General features: G+C 40.6%; 1 protein-coding gene across 6 annotated transcripts in view; it reads left to right on the top strand.

Moving 5' to 3' along the window:
- The window catches only part of LOC122888504 (integrin alpha-5-like), a 113,240-nt gene that overhangs the window by 57,049 nt on the left and 35,374 nt on the right, over positions 1–20,817 (top strand). For all 6 annotated transcript variants that reach the window (XM_044223073.1, XM_044223081.1, XM_044223037.1 and 3 more), the window contains 2 exons: positions 4,217–4,354; positions 9,873–9,940. In XM_044223073.1, the coding sequence (XP_044079008.1) occupies positions 4,217–4,354; positions 9,873–9,940 (206 nt within the window). The remainder of the gene's footprint in view (positions 1–4,216; positions 4,355–9,872; positions 9,941–20,817) is intronic.

Below are 20,817 nucleotides of genomic sequence, written 5' to 3' on the forward strand. Positions count from 1 at the left end.
GAGGAATAGCTGGAACTCTCAGGGGTTCAGGACCTCCGCAACATGGTGACGATGTTCGGCCATGCTCCGGGAGTAGATCAGTATATCATCAAACTTATGGAGGAACTCCCGGAGCACCTCATGGATGAAATCCTGGAATACGGAGGGGACGTTGACCAGGCCATATTCGTAGTGTCCAGTAGAGGTCACAAAGGCTGTCTTCCACTTGTCCCCCTCACGTATCCATGTGAGGTTGTATGCTCTGCGGAGGTCCAACTTGGTGAAGACAGTGGCACTGCGTAGATGTTCTAGAGCCACTCGGATGAGGGGAAGAGGATAGCGGAACTTGTGCCTCCATCCTTTTTGGCCATGAAGAAGAAGATTGAAGCAGCAGGGGAAATGGAAGGATGGATGTAGCCGTGATGTAATGCCTCCATGATGTACTCCACCATGGCCTTCTGCTCAGGGATGGATAAGGGATATATTTTCCCATGGGGCACTGGCTCACCCAGAAGTAGATCGATAGCACAGTCCCATGGTCGGTGTGGAGGCAGCTTGGAAGCTTTCCTCGGGCAGAAAACATCACTGAAGGGGGTGGAGTCGTGGAGATCCACATGTAGAGTCCTTTGGCATTAACGAGACCGGGCAACTGACTGAGGTGAGTGGTGTGCTTTTATCCCAGTTGTGATGAGGTGCTGATGGGGAGCAGGTGTGTGTGATTAGTACTCTGGTGAGGGAGTGCGCTGTGACTGGCTGATGGTGGAGCCTGCCGTGTCTGTCTGACAGTGTAACAAAATAATCTCAGCTCAAAGGTCCTCATACTAGTTTTTCTTAGCTTTCAACTGTATCTCATTCCATTTTATAAGCAAATAGAACTGGTTCAGGTGTCCTCAGATTAATTGAGCATGCCATCCACCGACTACTGGTCAATGACTTTTACAGTCAATCCTGTGACCGGTTTTGATTGAGGGTTTTGGGGCTTTACTCTCTACAAGACTTCTCATTCTGTTTGACTTTTCAGCTGTACTAGCCAGGCCATGTCCTAAATCTCACTGTAAATAAAACAGTGCTGCACATCCAGGTCAATTTGCAGGTTGGGACCTGCAATAACTTAATAACTAATAACTAATGTTAAGACAGTGTAGTCCCTCATTTATCCAGGAGTGTTCCATCATAGAAAAGGTTTCAGTCGTAGTCATCTGGACACTATTTTCAGAATCAAGACGTTTCGGCTCCCATCTGGAAGTCATTCTCAATTTTGAAAATGGTCTGACAACTCAGAAATGTAAGCTACTCTGTGTTGCTTAAGCCCTGCCCTCAGGAAGGAGTCTTCCTGAGTGTCTGCTGTTTACCCTGCCTAGTTTCACCTGAAACTGACCTTTTGCTTCCATGATGGCCCAGTATTCAGGCCTGTTGTTTTCTGGCTGCACCTCCCTCATCACTGTTAAGTACCTGATTAGCATATGATTGGCATGACCAAGGTGTTAATACACTGTGGTAAACAGTTGGCAAGTTGAATCTCAGACCACCATTTCTGTTTAAAGAGGGGTTTTCTTTTTTTACAAAAATGGCTTCTTTGACTCCTCTTTCAAACCAACTCTTCTCTCTACTTAGAATCTTCACCTCACTGTCTTCAAATGTGTTGTTTGTAGCTTTTAGATGCAAATGCACGGCGCTCTGCAATCCGGAGTTAGCGTGTCGTCTGTGCTGATAAAGTCTTTTGTGAAGTGGCTGTTTAGTCTCACGTATGTACCGTTCTTTGCAGTTTTCCTCACTGCATTGAATTGAATAAACTACATAGCTCTGTTTTTGTGTGGGCATCTTGTCCTTAGGATGAACGAATTTCTGTCTTAAAGTGTTGCCTTGTTTAAAGAAAACAGGAACATCGTGCTGTCTAAAGACTTATAATGTTCACCTTTGTTTAGATCTCCAAGAAACTGCATTCGCCAGCTGGGTTAAAGGTACCCTGTGGAGTTTTTGACCACTTGTAGTGCTATGGAGCAATGTTTTAATGAGTGGGTCCCCATCTATTTATTTTTGTATCTTGTGCGCGGACATGAGCATGCACAATGGCAGTTGGTTTAGCTAATGCACCAAGAAACTTAGCAACACATCAGGAAATGCAGGGACAAGGAAACTCTACTGGGTATCTTTAAGGTTGTTTAACTTACCTTCAAGTACTGTTTAAAAGCTTGTATCTGCTTGGACACCATCATACAACTGTTTCATGTCACTGTCAAAACAGTAGAGAAGAATCAAACAGAGGATCCATACACTCTACTAGTAGCTCCCGTCAAAGTTTATTGAGCAACATTTAGATCTGACAGAGATCTGTGTCGGGCATTGTCAAATCACCATCACAAAGCAGAGCAGACAATATATAGGCACAAACATTCATCACACAGGTGGTTGTGATTGGCATGATTGATAGTCAGTCTACTCAAGCTGGACCAATCAGAGCAGAGCTGGACAACAATGTTTATTTATGTTATTCCCATATGGAGGACAAAGCATACCTCTAAGAGGGCAAGAACAAATAGAAACAGCAGGATCAATACTATACAGGCACATGTCAAAGCCAACACATCAGACGCTGATCCAAAAACACATCACAAATCACGCAAACCATCCAGAAGAGAATAATCACACATAGGAAAATACATAGAAAAAAGTGATATTGCTCACCCCAAAAATCAATATTATACTATTGCCAATATTATACAGGCACAAATTGAATCCAACACATTAGAGGTTGAGCCAAATGTATTTCATAAACCACATAAATCAAGGCAAAATACATAAAGACTACAATATAAGTAATACATAGAAAAATTAGAAAAGTAAAAAAAAGTGATAAACTACTTGTCCAAAAATGTTTTCTTTAGCAATACAGGCAAATTCAGCTTCGCTACACCCACTGTCACAACAGTGCACATAAGCGGTCCTGCCCAAAACTATGATAAATTTAATAAACTTAACTAAATAAACAAATTTTTCCTTTAATTTCATCCATATTTTATACTGTTATGTGAAGATGAAAGACAGATCATTTACAAATTTAAGTACTGTGCACTAACTATTTCTCAGGCCAGTCATCTCAAGCCTATGCCATTTATATCTTTCACAAATTTTCTTCTTAATTCTGGCCCTCAGGAGCCAGAGCCTGCTAGTTTAATTCGTGACATCTATTCAGAGACTATTTTGCACATTGAATACCAGGTGAATGTAATTAACTAGGACAGAGATTAGTCATTTCCTAACAGACTGGGTTTGAAGTTGCTGTTTGATGTGCTATTTGAGGTAAAACTACTACAGCACCAACTTTCTAATCACTCAGTGGTGACCTGATCAAAGTGACCTGCCAAAAACACATCCATGCAGTCATATGTGTAGATGTTCACTGTAAGGACATAATGGTCAGAGCACTTTGCTCTTTAACAGTATAAGAATTGTTTGATTAGAAACTGCCAACCACCCACTCTGTTTGTACACCATTTCTTTAAAGGTCCAGTGTGTTGGATTTAGTGGCATCTAGTGGTGACATTGCAATTTGCAACCATTTGAATACTGCTCGCCTCACCCTCCCCTTCCAAGCATGTAGGAGAAACTACGGTGGCCACAAAAAACAGAAAAGGCCCTATCTAGAGCCAGTGTTTGGTTTGTCCATTCTGGGCTACTGTAGAAACATGGCAACATGGCAGCCTCTGTGGAAGGGGACCTGCTCCCTCTGTAGATATAAACGGCTTATTCTAAGATAATGAAAACACAACGATTCTTATTTTCAGGTGATTATACACTAATGAAAACATAGTTATGAATATTATATTCCATTTCTGCAAATAGATCCTCTGAAATGTTACACACTGGTCCTTTAAAGGGGCCACATCATTGTGGCTGGTCAAACAGAATTCATGTTTTTGAGAAACAGACTAAATCTTACATTTAGGGCAACAGTTACTGTAACATCTGCTTTTGATTTTCTGACAACTTTTTTCTTGTACATTTACTTGGAACAGGGTTTCACAATAAGTGACACTTAAAGGCCAGAAATTTCTACCCTGACAACAAATTTCTGCCCCTCATCTGAAGTGTCAGCTTGTTTCAGAATATCGAGAACTGACAAAACTGCACATGAATACACCAGGCGAAGGTTTATCAATCCGTGGAGGCAACACACAAACTGGATTTGTGTCATTCACATCACTTACTCACATAGTTGCATCTTTCTCTGTTGCAGGGTGAAGAGGAGTTTCGGGATAAACTCTCTCCCATTTGCATTAGCCTTAACTTCAGTCTGGATCCTCATTCCCCAGTGGATCAGCATGGCCTCAGACCAATCCTGAATTATCAGACCGAACAGCGCATAGTGCAGAAGGTATGTATATTAACTCATGATACAAAATAACTCATTAAACCACAGCCACATAAAGGCTCACATAGTACGTTAATTCCCACACTTATCTGCATTTCTTTGAGCTCTGTTTACAGTGTCAAATACTTTCATTGCTTGCTCTAACAGGTGCTACTTTTACCAACTGTGAACCTAAAAAAACAGCATGCTGTGTTACGTGACAACTGGCAAGTGTGATATATGATGTTTGATGATATTGCTTATTTCATCCATTCTTATATGTTTGAAAAAATACATATAAAGATACAGTGAATGTGAATGTTGCCTCATTTTTTAATGTGATGAAACTTAATTAAAAATATACAGTTAAAAAATGGAAATAAACAATTCTTGAGGCACCCTTGGCCTTAAGGCACCTCAGCATACCGAGGCACCCACTTTGGGAACCACTGCTGTAGATGCTGAAAATCTCAAAAGGTTTTAGTTGCAACTAGAGCTGCAACAATTTAGTTAGTCCACTGACTTTATATTAATCGGAAACTGTTTTCTATAACTATTGTTTTCTGGCTGCACCTACCTCATCACTGTTAAGTACCTGATTAGCATGTGATTGGCGTGACCAAGGTGTTAATACACTGTGATAGACTTTGGGCAGATTGAATCTCAGACCACCATTTCTAAGAGGGGTTCTCTTTTTTCACAAAAATGGCTTCCTTGACACCCCGTTCAAACCAACTCTTCTCTCTACTTAGAATCTTCACCTCGCTTTCTTCAAATGTTTCGTTTGTAGCTTTTAGATGCAAATGCACAGCGCTCTGTAATCCTGAGTTAGCGTGTCATCTGTGTTGATAAAGTCTTTTGTGAAGTGGCTGTTTGGTCTCACTTATGTACCGTTCTTTGCAGTTTTCCTCACTGCACTGAATGAAGTAGACTACATAGCTCTGTTTTTGTGTGGGCAACTTGTCCTTAGCGCTCTGTAATCCCGAGTTAGCGTGTCGTCTGTGTTGATAAAGTCTTTTGTGAAGTGGCTGTTTGGTCTCACCTTTGTACCGTTCTTTGCAGTTTTCCTCACTTTACTGAATGGAGTAGACTACATTGCTCTGTTTCTGTGTGGGCAACTTTTCTACGATAGAACACCCCTGGACGAATGAGGGACTACACCGTCCCACACTTAACATCTACACCACACCACTTATATGGCCACATACCTTGCATTTATGAACTAAACAGATAGTTATCACAATGGTCACCAGTGGAAATTTATTCGAATGGCAAAGATGAAGGTTACAGGCCACCATTTTAAAATTGACATAAAATGTAAGGCCCCTCTATAGTGCAGAACCCCATCGGTTAGAGGTTGAGGGTCAGCCCTGATAGAGCAAGAACTGATTACTGCTGTCTGGTCTCCATTGGTAGTGTCTTTTGTTTCCTAAATGAAGAGTTGGAAGGTTTATTGTGGACTGTCGAGTCATGGCTCTGCAAAAACACAGAGGGAGGACTGTTTGGGTGGGGCGGCGCTCAGCACTCAGACATCTGGTTGTGGTTTGTTTATGTATGTTGCCAGTGGTCTCCTCCACCAGGCAAGAGCCAGAGGCTGAAAACATGCACATGTTTATGTGAGTGATATAAGGTGAAGTGAGTGTGATGTGGGTTTGTGAGTGTGTACATCATGTAATTGTAACTGGCTGTTATAAACAGAATTTCAACTGTTGTTATTCTCCCTTCTCCTTATGTGAAAGGAATCAACAGGCTTTTCATCCATTGCTAGCTTAAGTGAAGAGAACAAAGTGCCAAAACCATCCATGTTCCCACTAGACTGTGGGCCCTGTTGCTTCATGCTAACACTTCAGTTTACTTTGTGTAGAGTAACACTAGGCTCCATTCTGTTGATTTAACATACACACAGTTGCACAGTTGTGGACAGTCTTGCTGCTTTGTCTCTCCAATCGTATGCATCATGGTCCATCAAGAGTTAATTAGTACAGTAAAATAAAGGATGGTAGGATATTTATCACAGTTGAAAATCTTGGTTTTGCTGCTACGTGGCAACGATGCAGCAATGTACTGTTAAATCATTGCTGGGTGTGGTCACAGTGCAACAGGCCACAATTCTGACCACACCGATTCTGACCACACATATTTTCATGATGTCAAACCCCATTATTCACACTTTTAATGGTTTTTCACTAATAGCCATTTAATATACTTTATATATATACCTGTTGAGATGCCTACATCTGGGCACTCTGCTTCATTCACTTTATCAAAAAAATATTTCACCACACAGGTGAACTGTATGCTGCTGTTTTTGTATAAAAAGTAACTGAACTGCAGCTATATATTACCATAATAACGGCAGTCTGATGTCAGACTGTGTACAACAATTGCGTGGAAGTATTAATGAGGTTTGGAGAAGGCTTGCAGATATTTTTCCAGGGGAAACAGGACCAGATTTTGGTGGGAATTCTTGAGAAACACCGGGATCTCAATTCCTGGTACTCCACGCATGCACAAGGGATTCACAAGAAAAGATACCTGACTATTGTCTTCTTCATCATGATCAGTACATGATGAAGAAGACAAAAGTCAGTGCTTGCACGCATGTATGTGATGCAGGACAGAGTGTACTTCACTGTCTTCTTTAGTTAAACAATATGAAACAATGAATCCTGAAAAAAGTTTTCTAGCTTCAGCGGTATACTACTGTGTTGTGCAGCTCACTGCACATGCTCATTAGTGTTTCTCCCACTGCACGTTCCTGCTCGGCCCACGTTCCACACATAAAAATTGCTTTTCTAGAGAAATTTTTACAAATATAAAGCCTTCATGGATTAAAAATCCATAATACAAAAAGTAATACTTGACCTTGTTTGCAGTTCGAGGTGTCCTGTCAACAGTTTAAGAGAAAGCTCTTTCATAATGGCGGTCTAAGGGGAAAATGGGAAAAAAAAAATTGGGCCGCAGGGGATTTTTTAAATTGCAGTAACACAAGTGGCCACTGGGGGAAATTAGCAGCAAGACTGAGGGGTGGCGCTGTAATCATCAACCACACAAAAACGTGAATGAGCTATGAATGTGCCTACCTAATGACCAAACACAAATTCCCATAGTTTTTTCCATGGGACTCCTTCTCCTTTGTTTTAGTTCTAAATGATTTGACTTAACTATTTAAGTTTTATTTTTTTCACTTGTGATGAAGAGCCAGTTTAGCTTGACTTAGTCTTTTTAAAAAATCTTATTCATATATGTAAATGACATCATGGATATACAAATTAGCGCATGACATAATCTAGCGACATCTAACAAGTTTTCAAGCAGGCTTTAATTACTTTCCATTGAAAATAGTTGGCAACACTGGATGCATGTGTCATTTTGAACAGAATTCTGGGACCTGTATTACCACCAGGTAACCACAGGTGGCACCAAATCAATCAGGACTAAGAATTTTAACTTTAAAGTGTGTGTGGTCAGAATGGCAAAAGTCTGCTCTGGAGGTCAGTGTTTCATCACCTATTAATCAAAGTCTCTCACAGTTAACAGTACTTGCAAAAATGTCAATCAACAAATTAAGCTTGTAATGACTCACAAGTCACAATTTTTGAAAATCTCCACCGAGTCCCATTGCACCCACTCTTTCTGAAAGAGAAAATGCAATCATTATAGGCCAAAGATGCATTTTAGGAGTTAAATGTCTGTGTAATCCGTAAAATACTCATAAAAGGCTACCTGTTCCGCTCCATGTGTAGGCAAGTTTCATTCATATAAATGTTACCAAAGACTAAAAGGAGCTTCTTACCGCAAAGCTTCAAGTCCTGCTATTGGAATTCAGCAGACAAAAATATAACAAATTTAGTAGCCTGGTAAAAGCCACAAATTCTCTTAAATCACTCGTACGTACTATATAAGAACAAATTTCTCTTGTAAGCCCACTCAAATGTCTGAAATACAAGAAGTAACAGTATAAACTAGTAGGGATTATTTCATCTGTTTCCATTGAAAGATCAGGTAGTGAAAAATTACAGACAAGATACAAGGTAATTTATCATTATACAACACAAGAAATTAAGTTAGTAGTCCATGAGTGCCATTTCATCCAGACCGGACATTAGCCAGGAGCAGCCTTAAGTCCAAACTGGACCAGCTTGGCTTCTATCCCGGCTCTTCCTCTCCTCCTGGAGCAATAGCGCAGCACCCAACGTGGTGTCTGGTCCGGTTGATCTGGCTGGGTGGATCGTCTTAAGGTCTGCTGCTCTTTAATCCAAATCCCGGCTTCCTTTTCCGATGAATAGGTAATATGTGTTTCAGCAAGAAGCTGGAAAAAAATAAGATAACAAAAAACAAATAATGTAGCAGAGTTTGAAGGAGCTAGTCTACCAGCTGCTTCATCTACATGCGCAGCTGTTGCCATAGACTAATCACTGCTCAGTAAATACAGTATATGATTTCCCACAGCAGTACAGGAGCTTTATTAAGTTAATTCTTCTTTAAAATGTATTACTGCAGATAAAATTTGATAAAACCATTCCCAAGCGTTTATTGTAAATACTTAACTACTCAATTTGGTAGCGCCCCACAATCACCGAACATTGTCTTGGCATGCAATGCCATAGTCAGTGGTCTACCAGGTATGATTCTGATTTCTGTGTTGTCATCACTTCATGTCTTGAACTTGACCAATAGTGCGGTCTATACCCTTAAGAGCTGGAGGGAAACATGGGTCACAAGGATCAAATGGGAAGATGAAAAGATGAGTGAAAAAGATATGAAAAGTGTTTAGAAGGGGGGAAGATAAGTTGGGACTGATCACTTGATCTTAGTAAGTCTATTACAGAGCGTGTGTGCTCCTGTCTGTTTGGTGTTAAATGACTGATAGCCTCTTGAGTCTGGAGTGAATGTAAAACCAGGGACTTGAATGAGGAATCTCCACTGAGACACTTTTAACCATTGCCAGGCTGATTCTTTGCTCTCTGTAGCCCTCCGTGGCATTCTTTTGGAATTTAATGTTTCCCATACGTTGGAGAGATGAGGGTAGGGCAACAATGACAGTCTTGAGCTACATGGGAGAAATGGTGGAGACAGAAAAGGAAGAAAGAATAAAACAATAAGCTCAAGGGACACACTGGAAAAGACAATATAATCAAATCACATTTATCTTTTACTGCAGTTTTTACCAAGTCATCTGTCACGTAAGACCAAAGAGCATATCAACCCCTTTTAAATGTGAGGCTTTCACTCTTTTTGATCGAGGCTTTTTTGCAAAAATGTAATACTTGTTTACACACAACTGCTTGGCATCTGGTTGTTGCAAATATTGTTAGTTTTGTGCATGTATGGAGGATATGTATAGTCTATATCCTCTCTTATTCTTTCATTAAATCATGAATCTAGTGTGTTGGTTTCTATAAACATCCACTTCCTTGAAAGATTTTCTCTCTCCATACCTTTGGACTCTGATCCCTGGATACCTCTCTCTCTTTCACTGATCATAACCATCCCTCACTCCTCCCTCTTCCTCCATTCATCTCTATCCTTTCTTTCCCAGGCCCAGATTCAACTTGATTGTGGAGAGGACAACATCTGTGTCCCTGACCTCAAGCTGGCTGTTTATGGGTGAGAGGAAATCACCTTTCTTTACCTGATTCAACAAACAAAACTTAAACCCTGCAGTCATGCAATGCTAATCTGCCACAGTTTTCTCCGTCTGTGATAAAACACAACAGAGATTCAACTTATACAATCACTACAAGTGACCAATTTCACTTTACACATAGTCATTTAATCCTTGGATAATATAAAAAATATTGATTAGTGCAGCTTTAACTGTCTTACTGGGAAGGTGTTAGAATAACACTGCAGTAAAACCTTGGAACCAAACAACACAAAATAAATATAATCATAATAAAATCACACAATACATAAAGAACAAAAAAATACTGTTTAATGGTAGATGGTAAGTCATCCATGATTTTTTGTCCATTTTTTAAATTACACATTTTTGGCATTTTTTGCTTTTATTTGACAGCCACAGTGTAGAGAGACAGGAAACATGGTAAGAGAGAAGAGTATGACATGCCACAACAAAGGTCCCCGACCAGAATCAAACCGTGGACATTGTGGTCATATGGTATGCGCCTTAACCATTAGGCTTCCAGGTCACTCCAGTTATCCATGATTTTAAAGGTCTCATAAGTAAGTGATATTGCACTATGTGCATAATGAAAACAATCACAACACATTTCTGCTTCATGTTGTGGTGTTTCCTCCTCAGAGTCCATTATTTTCTGTATTAGGACACCTCCGAGTGCCTTATCGCACTTATATTATGGCCACAGGATAAAAGAAGGCTAGATGTAAAACTTCAAATGTTGTTTATTTGTAGTCAGTTAAAGGTACCCTGTGGAGTTTTTGACCAGTAGTAGTGCTATGGAGCAATGTTTTATTAGCTGGTCCCAATTTTTTGTGATCAACTTTTTATTGAATTTGTCACATGAAGATCGTTGTACATGAGGTACCATAGACAAGGATTCTTGCACATACAAGCAGCATTTAACACAAACTATATAAACAAAAAAAAAAAAAACAGACAATAGATAATGTTTGTATAGGTCTTCTTACATTCTTTCAAAGAGACACATCTGTGAAAGAAAATGTGGGCTTGAAAGAGAACCAATGAGGATATCCCAAACCTCTACAGTGGATGCGCATGGTTTATGCATTAGAGATAATGATCTTTAGGGAGAGCAATATCCCTAAAATAATTCAAGCATTCTTTTATCAATGGAGGCTCAGGGGAGAACCATAGTTTCTCCAGTGCTTCTTGAGAAACATTAGGTTTATTAATAAACAATAAAAATGTCAATAAACCAACAGCAATAACAAAAAACCACAAGGCTGATGGGCCAGCCAAAATTAACAAAAAGAAGGGAAGCCACTCAGACCAACCCACAGTGGACCATAGGATCTGGGTTCATCCCTCTAACCTAAGCCAATAATCGAACTAAACCTAACAGAAATAAAGCAGCGAAAACTGGACTGGACCCACACCAACTGCTGCTGCCGAGTCTGGAAGGTAGAAAAAGAATGAGCCCAGGTTCCCACCCCCTCTTTTTTAGTTTTCCCTCAATCAGACCGGACCAGATACACCTGAGGGAAGAACACACGAGAGTCAAAATCATATGCACATCATAACCAGCATGTAACACTAGTGATAATCAATGAAGCTTAAATATTGTTGCTATGGTTATCTGCAGATAAGTTCACTTAATCTGCAGGGAGAGACAGGGAGTTGATATTCAAGGGAGTAAACATGATTCTGTTACTCAGAGCATTTAAGACACAAATGATAAGACACTGTTTACAGCTCATAACATGCCTACACTGGATTACAAATATAGATGAAAGATTCCTGACTCATTAATCATGTATACTTGTTTTTGAATGGATGTCAGCCAGATATTTGGCAATGTCTCAGTCCATTCACAAAGTGAACACACATGCTCAGAGTCTCTCCTCCCTTGCAGTGCCATTAAGATGAGTGTTTTGCATTACATGGCAGTGTAATTCCTCTTTGTTGCAGAAATACGATCTGTGCGAAAAGTCTCCCATGAAAACTCAAAGATCTGCATTTGTAGTTGCTTCCCTTCACTGGCATACTATATACACAGCATTTTTCTCTTGCTAGCCAAGAAAACAGTGGAATTCTTAACATTCACAAACCAGGGGTCTCATTTATAACTGTTACATACAACGGGGCCTGAAAGTGGCATACGCAACTCCCCACGCAAAAGTTGGGATTTAAAAAAAACAATGTAAGCACACTCTGACCCATGCGTAGGCACATTTTGGAGACAGAGGAAATTGGTGACACAGATGGTGAGGTGGTGAATTGTAGCCAGATTGTATAATGATGCCTCTCACACATTTAATTTCACTTAATATCAAATGTTAATTATAGATCCACATTATCATAAACATTCAAACCAGCAGTGTTATTTGTACTTGCGCTTGTAGTGAGCCATAACTATTCCTTAAGCACCTTTCAATTGTAAAAAATATAAGCCAACATATAAACGTGAATGCGACTGTGGAGTCAGGCACACAGAGTGCACTGCCTTCTCACCTCGACTCACCCGGCACATCTTCACCACCTGCACATATGGATTGTGTACATTAGCAGTCTGGAAATAAAGCCAGTGCCAGCTCTTGCACAATCGCTACACTCCATATCCTCATTATCAGTCCTAATCATAATGCAGGCCAAGCATAACAAAAGTGACATACAAAATGTGTTCACCTGTCAAACTTCCATCTTCAAATGATATTCCAGGGTGGGGAATACCACTGAATGACGCGTTTTGGCAAGGTGTGAAGTAATCAGTCTGATTGCTGTAAACATCAACAACATGAAGGGAAGGATCAGGAGGGAACAAGTGTTCAGCGACCACAAAGATTTCCTGGCCTATGATGATGACTGGCTAATAGGCCGATTTAGATTCCCTGGTGTGCTCTTGGATCTATGCGCTGAACTGGGTCCAGCATTAGACAGACCAACCCAACAGAACTGCACCATCCCGGAAATACAAGTAGTAACTAACCACTCTGGGGTTTCTGGCAAGTTATCCGACAGGTGTGTGTTTGATATGATCAACAATATAATGTTTATCTTTCTGCCTGAAGCCCCTTTTTGGGAATAATATAATTCTTTTAAACTTGCTGCAACTTTTCTTTTGTTTGTGACCTTCTTTTTGCTGCTGTGACCATCAAACAATATATGCTTTCTAACCTCCATCTCACAAACACCTCGATTTCTGTGTCATAAAAATTCACTTTTTTTCGTCTTCCTCTCGCTGTTGTTGCCATGATTCGCCGTAAGCAGGCTCATTTCTAAGCATTAATATTCATGTGGTGCTTTACATTGACCATTTATGGTTGAATGTGGGCGTATAGAGGGCGGGATATGAGGCTGATCCACCTGCGCACATTTCCAGGTGGACTGTGATTTATGAATGGAAAGTTCCCTGCAGGTATGCGTATGCACAAGGGCTGAAACGATTCCTTGTAACTAGAGTAACTTGATTACTAAAAATCATTGCTTCATTTAATCCATATAATTACAAATTACTGTGTTTCGCACGGATGATTAACGCTAGAAGTGCCAGAATTCCAAACTTACTAGAATTGCCATGAGCGGTCATTTTGACTGCTAGATTCCAAACTCTATAATCTCTAATGATAAATTACCCAAATGGGAGATTAATGCATTTATTGTGTTAGGATATCTTTTAAAAAACTAAATAACACCAAAATATACATTTAAAAAAGTTTCATTATACATTTATCAATATTCATATCATTGCATATAGTAAACTGTAATTATTGCATAAGCTATATTCACACCAGTGTCACTGACTCCCGCTTTGCCTTCAGCCTATCGGTGATGCCCATGCTTGTGTGCACGGAGCTCAGAATACACACCTTCTTTCTCGACTGCTCCGCGTCTCCTCTATTCCCAGAAATGTATTTTGAATTGATATCAACGTAAATCAATGTGCCTGAGCTGTAGTTAGGTTGAAACTTGTAGTTCTGAAAGTTAAGTATATATACCTTTTTTAAAGCAAAAGGTGTTTGTTTTTGCATTTCAGAACCCAGAATGTAATATGGCACTTGAATGCACTAAATGGGTTTAGTTTTGACATATAATATTATGGTATGCAATTTAAGCAATAAAAATGTAGATTTTTTCAAAAAAATTATACCATTGTTTATTTTAAGAGTCCTGACTTATTTTCTCTTTTGCATATTTACTATGGCTCTTTAGTAAAGCAAACGTATTTCTTATCCAATTACTCGATTAATCGATGGAATAATTGGTAGAATACTCGATTTCTAAAATAATCGATAGATGCAGCCCTAGTACACACAATTTTATATTATATATAATATTTTTTTGCCGCACACCATTTTCTGCTTTTGTCCACACGTACACTTTTAGTATGGATCCTACACACTGTTTTATAAATGTCAGTTGTATCCTCTGGCTTCAATAATGCTTTTATGAGTTTCTTGATCCACTTTTCCCAACAAGTGAAACTCTGTAGTTAACATCTTAACTATATGCTGCAGATTTCAGTCTGTTCTCAGCACCTGCTCAGTGTTGGAGTTAGGGTATCAGTGTTGCTTCCTCTGCATTCACTAAACTTGCTCATGCCCAATTAAAATCATCTGGTGGTCGTCCTACCTAGCGAGGTGTAACTACGTCCAAACCCTCTGAAGATGGGGGGAGTGGAGGAGGTAATAGGGAATGAAAGAAGAACCCTGGTTCTGACCCTCATTTTGGTCATGCCCTGCACCAAGTCACTTCAAATGAATGTAGCAGCAGAGGTAGCACAAAAAAGTCCAATGGATTGACTGACCTTGACTGTCTTAAAAGACTGATAAAAAAGAATGGCTGTGTAATAGATATTTATGGGAAATACCATCAAAAACGAGACTGAGAGTTTCTACAGCTCGGTAGCTGTAGACTCTTAGTGTGTGGCTGCCCCATGTAGCCATGCAGCTAGCATGGTTAACAAGTTGAATCAATCGTCATTATCTTAGGTTTTTTATTTTTGTGATTTTACTTTTTATATTGAGTTCTTAATCTCCTGATTACATCTGTGTTCAAATTAAAGGCCTTTTGTGTAGGATTTGAACATTTCTGACTCCTAGTAGGGCTGTCACGATAACTACTTTTGTTGGACAATTTATTGTCCTAGCAATAATTGCGATAAACGATATTAATGTAATTTTAAGGGCATTCCATCGCATTAATTTGCATAAAGCATCAGGGTTCAGTCAGTTGCAGCAAGGAAGAGATAGAGAAATTTTTAGTCAAATAATCACAAACTCACTACAGGGACATTGTACAATGGTGTGAAAAAGTGTTTGCATGTTTGTCACATTTAAATGTTTCAGATCATCAAACAAATTTAAATATTAGTCAAAGATAACACAAGTAAACACAAAATGCAGTGTCTCAGCATAGTTTTTTCTGTTTGTTCGGCTTAGGCGGTCTGACAAAATGCTTAAGCATTGCGCTCGAGTCTTATAATGGTAGGGAAAACCCTGCTGTTTGATCCTAGCGTCCCCCACCTGCATACGGTTAGGGTTTTTTAAATTTATTTTCAACAGACAGTAGTGCAAGTTAAAGTTTGTTCGACCTATTGTCGTCCCCCCTGAGACAGTACAGCCTGTAGTCTATTACGCAGTAAACCGTAGACATACACTCCTGCGTAGGTCATATTTTTTTGTAGGGCTGAAAAAAAGCAAAAGACAATATAGGTCACAATCGGCTACAAAACTGAAAAATATCTCTTATGTTACAAAAGTGCAAAATAAATAGAATAATAAAAAATATAATTTGTGCGAACTTGTTGGACTTGGGTTGTTTTTTTCTGCGTAGCTTCAGTGATTTGAAACATCTGGGTGATTCAATTCTATTCAGTTTTATTTATATAGCGCCAATTCATAACAGAAGTTATCTCATTGCACTTTTCCTATAGAGCAGGTCTCGACCGTACTCTTTATAATATTGTTTACAGAGACCCAACAAATCCCACCATGAGCAAGCACTTGGTGACAGTGGCAAGGAAAAACTTCCTTTTAAGAGGCAGAAACATCAAGCAGAACCAGACTCAGTGGTGGCTGAGAGAGGTTGAGAGGTTGAGTGAGAGAGAGAGAGAGAGAGAGAGAGAGAGAGAGAGAGAGAGAGAGGGTGGGGCGCCATGCAAATACCACCTAGAATTTTAAAATAGTAATAGTGTAATGGTAGTGGTAATATTAATAATAGTAATAGGAATGACAGTCACAAGAATAATAATGACAATAATAGTAACAGAGCCAATAACAACAACTGTGCAGGAACACGGGGACAGCAGATGGCCCACAACCACAGATCCAGTCTCTGCAGCTCCGGAGGTAGAAATACCTGCTGAAAGCAACAGAAGGAGAGAGGAGAGAAACAAGTAAGCACAAAACTATGGGAGAGAGAAGATGTCGAGTTAGTAACATGCAGTAATGGGATAAAAATGCATACAGATGGAGAGGGAGAAAAGGAGAGAGGAAAGAGGTGCATCATGGGAAGTCTCCCGGCAGTCTAGGCCTATAGCAGCATAACTAAGGAATGGTTCAAGACTCACCCAAGCCAGCCCTAACTATAAGCTTTATCAAAAAGGAAAGTCTTAAGCCTACTCTTAAATGTGGAGATGGTGTCTGCCTCCCAAACCCAAACTGGGATCTGATTCCACAGGAGAGGAGCTTGATAACTGAAGGCTCTGACTCCCATTCTACTTTTGGAGACTCTAGGAACCACAAGTAACCCTGCATTCTGGAAGTGAGACAAGTCCATTGTCTAATGCAATTAGAAGGTAATTTGTAACTTTCACCAGTGCTGTCTCTGTGCTATGATGCACTCTAAATCCTGACTGAAAATCCTCAAATAAACTATTGTTATTTAGAAAGTCACACAACTGATTAGCAACTGCTTTCTCAAGGATCTTAGAGAGAAAGGGAAGGTTAGATATAGGTCTATAGTTGGCTAAAACCCCTGGATCAAGATTGGGCTTTTAAAGAAGAGGTTTAATTACAGCTACTTTAAAGGACTGTGGGACATAGCCTGTTAATAAAGACAGATTGATCATATCCAGTAAAGAAATGCTAAGGGTAAAACTTCTTTAAGTAGCCTAGTTGGAATAGGGTCTAAGAGACAGGTTGATGGCTTAGATGAATTAATAGTTGGAGCTAACCTTCTTCCGTTTTATTATCTTCTTTTTTAGAGGGGCGATAGAATCGAGTGTTGTTTGCAGTGAGCCTGCAACACTATCAACAAAATGGTCAATTTGGGAGGGGCTGAAATTAGCACAGGAGTCCTTTGTTATATCGAGACATAGCACAGAACCAAATGCAGATTGGATTGCTTCCTTAAATTTAGCTACTGCACTATCAGATAGACATCTCAAGTAGGAGATTTTGCCTAATGGCGTGTAGTCCAGTAATAGGAGCTCAAAAGTTATTAAATAATGGTCCGATAATGAAGGATTCTGTGGAAAGACTATTAAATGTTCAATTTCAATGCCATATGCCAGAACAAAGTTGAAGGTGTGGTTAAAACTGTGAGTGGGTTGTGGGCCACCTGCTGCCCCTGTGTTCCTGCTCGACAACTGTTACTACTGTTGTTACTGGCTCTGTTACTATTATTGTCATTATTATTCCTATGACTGTCATTCCTATTATTATAAATTTTTTAATATTAATATTACCACTACCATTATATTATTACTTATTGGCCGCCCACCATTGAGTCTGGTTCTGCTCGATGTTTCTGCCTCTTAAAAGGAAGTTTTTCCTTGCCACTGTCGCCAAGTGCTTGCTCATGGTGGGATTTGTTGGGTCTCTGTACATAATATTATAAAGAGTATGGTCTTGACCTGCTCTATAGGAAAGGTGCAATGAGATAACTTCTGTTATGAATTGGTGCTATATAAATAAAATGGAATTGAAAATAAACAAAGTGGCTCGGGCCGAGCCACACAACACTTTTCTAACCATTCCAGCCATGAAAAGTGCACATGCGCCAACATGCATGCTGCCTGTTGCCGTTGCTCCGTCTCGTTGTCTTGCTTTTTCCAACTTTTAGCTTTCCCTTTTCTTTAAAACTTGAGTAACTTTTGTGTAAGTGTAATTTAAAGTACGCTTTTTATGAAAATGAGAGTAGAGAGTGTTTTGGTATTTTTTTTCGCTGTGAAACTTCTTCTCCTGCTACTTGGTCAGGGCACCGCTGCAGAACAGCTGTTTGGCAGCACCAGGGAACAGCTGATCATGCTGAAGCCGAGCAGCATGGCGCCCAGGACAACCGATGTCCCCACTGAGATCTGTGACCACAAGGACAGTGAGGAGATGGTTAAATGAGGCCTATGAGACATTTCAGGGATGTTTTGAGGTGACAAACTGGAATGCACTCTGTGAGCCCCATGGAGAGGACATTGACAGGCTTACTGAGTGCATCACTGGCTACATTAACTTCTGTGTGGACTGCAATGTCCCAACTAAGATGGTCCATTGTTATCCAAATAACAAACCGTGGGTAACAACGGACATCAAAGACATCCTGAATGCCGGCATGAAGAGCATCACTGGCTTCAGACCGACTGGCAGCAGAGGAGTTGAAGGCAGCTGGGATAGGGCCAACGAACTTAATCTGTTCTTTAACAGATTCAACACACCAGCTCCTGCTCATCCCCCCTCTAACTCAGCTGCTGTCTGCCCCCAGACTCCTCTGAGTCCACTGCTCCCCCCTCCTCCATCATCCTGGGAGAGTCCTACTCCCCCCTTAACTGGCTCTCAGGCCAACGGCCCTCTCCAGAATGACGACTCCTCCCCTCCCCCGGCTGTAACCTCTACTGTGTGCCTGACTTCTGACCAGGTGAGAGGACAGCTGATGAAACTCCACTCAAACAAGGCTGCAAGCCCTGGTGGCGTTTGCCCCGGGGTGCTAAAAACCTGTGGCCCAGCTATGTGGAGTCCTTCACCATGTCTTAAACCTGAACCTGCGTCTTCAAAGGGTCCCTGTTCTGTGGAAGACATCTTGCCTCGTTCCTGTGCCAAAGACACTGCGTCCCAGTAGCTCCAAGGACTACAGACCGGTGGCACTGACCTCCCACATAATGAAGAGCCTGGAGAGACTAGTGCTGGAACAGCTGCGGCCCATGGTCACCCCTCCTGGACCCCCTTCAGTTCGCCTACCAGCCCCAGGTGGGAGTTGAGGACGCCATCATCTTCCTGCTGAACTGCATCTACACCCACCTGGACAAGCCGTCAAGCACGGTGAGGATCATGTTTTTTGACTTCTCCAGTGCTTTCAACACCATCCAGCCAGCACTGTTGGGTGAGAAGCTGGCAGCGATGCAGGTGGATGCCCTTCTCGTGTCCTGGATTGTTGACTACCTGACTGACAGGTCTGTGTGTCAGACAGCGTGGTCTGCAAGGGGACTGTCTTCTCTCCCTTCCTTTTCACCATCTACACCACAGACTTCAGCTACCACACAGATTCCTGCCACCTTCATAAGTTTTCTGAAGACTCTGCTGTGGTGGGATGTATCAGCGGTGGTGATGAGACTGAGTATAGGGCTGTGGTGGGTAACTTTGTCTCATGGTGTAAGCAGAACCATCTGCAGTTCAATGTGACAAAGTCAAAGAGCTGGTGGTAGATCTACGAAGGGCCAAGGCACCAGTGACCCTGGTTTCCATCCAGGGGGTCAGTGTGGACATTGTAGAGGATTACAAGTACCTGGGAGTACACATGGACAGTAAACTGGACTGGACTAAGAACACTCAAGGTCTTTACAGGAAGGGCCAGAGCCTGTGGTGGCCAGTGCTATCCTGTATGCTGTTGCATGCTGCGGCAACAGGCTCAACAAACTGATCTGTAAGGCCAGTGACATTGTGGGGGTGGAGCTGGACTCTCTGTCCAGTGAGAAGGATGCTGGCCAAACTACATGCCATCTTGGACAGTGTCTCCCACCCACTCCATGACGTGCTGGTCAAACAAAGGAGTACCTTCAGTGAAAGACTCATCCCCCCAAAATGCACCACAGAGTGCCACAGGAAGTCATTCCTGCCTGTGGCCATCAAACTCTTTAACTCCTCCCTCTAAGTGTTAGTCTATATGACCCTTCAAGTCATTAAACTGGACATTGATCATTACATCTCTGCAATACTTAATAATAATTATGCAATATTCTGTGTTAATTCTCCTGTGCAATATAGTCTTTTCAGTTTAAAATTCCCTATTTATTGATATTGATATTTATTCATACCTCTATTACTGCTGTGCAATATCCTCCGTCTCATTATAATCTTAATAGCTACACTTAACTTGATAGTTCATGCACTATTACTTTATACCATATAATTAACATCAACCAGTAAGCACACTTTGTACTTCACACTTATTTTATACTTATACCCACTTGGTACTTAATTTATTTTCTGACCTGTATTATAGTGTATTATATTTTTTGCTTAGTACTTCTAATCGTGTGTGCACTGACGTGACGTTGACAACGTGTGATCTCAGACATCAATTTCACATAATTCTGAGCCATTTGGCCACTTGGCGAGTTTTGAATGGGTGATTATCTTAAGTTCCCATTGGCTGCTGAGCACTAAGGTTAAACCATTTCTGTAAGCTTAGGGGTTGCCTACCACTATTTAACATGCTAAGGATCCTCTTATTTCTTTGTCCTTTTTTTCCTTTTTTGTGTAGCCTATAAATATAAAATATTTGCATTGCAGTTTTATGAAATTATTTTCATTAAGATAAAATTGCCTCATTTTGCTCCACTACTGCCATTTTTAGTAAACAAACACATTAGTGTAAATTATAGCTTTAATACCCTTCATTAACTCCCTTTAGTTTTCTATCATTAAAAACATAAATTTAAGATACAGAC

The sequence above is a fragment of the Siniperca chuatsi genome, linkage group LG2 (assembly GCF_020085105.1).
Source record: "Siniperca chuatsi isolate FFG_IHB_CAS linkage group LG2, ASM2008510v1, whole genome shotgun sequence".
Taxonomy (NCBI): domain Eukaryota; kingdom Metazoa; phylum Chordata; class Actinopteri; order Centrarchiformes; family Sinipercidae; genus Siniperca; species Siniperca chuatsi.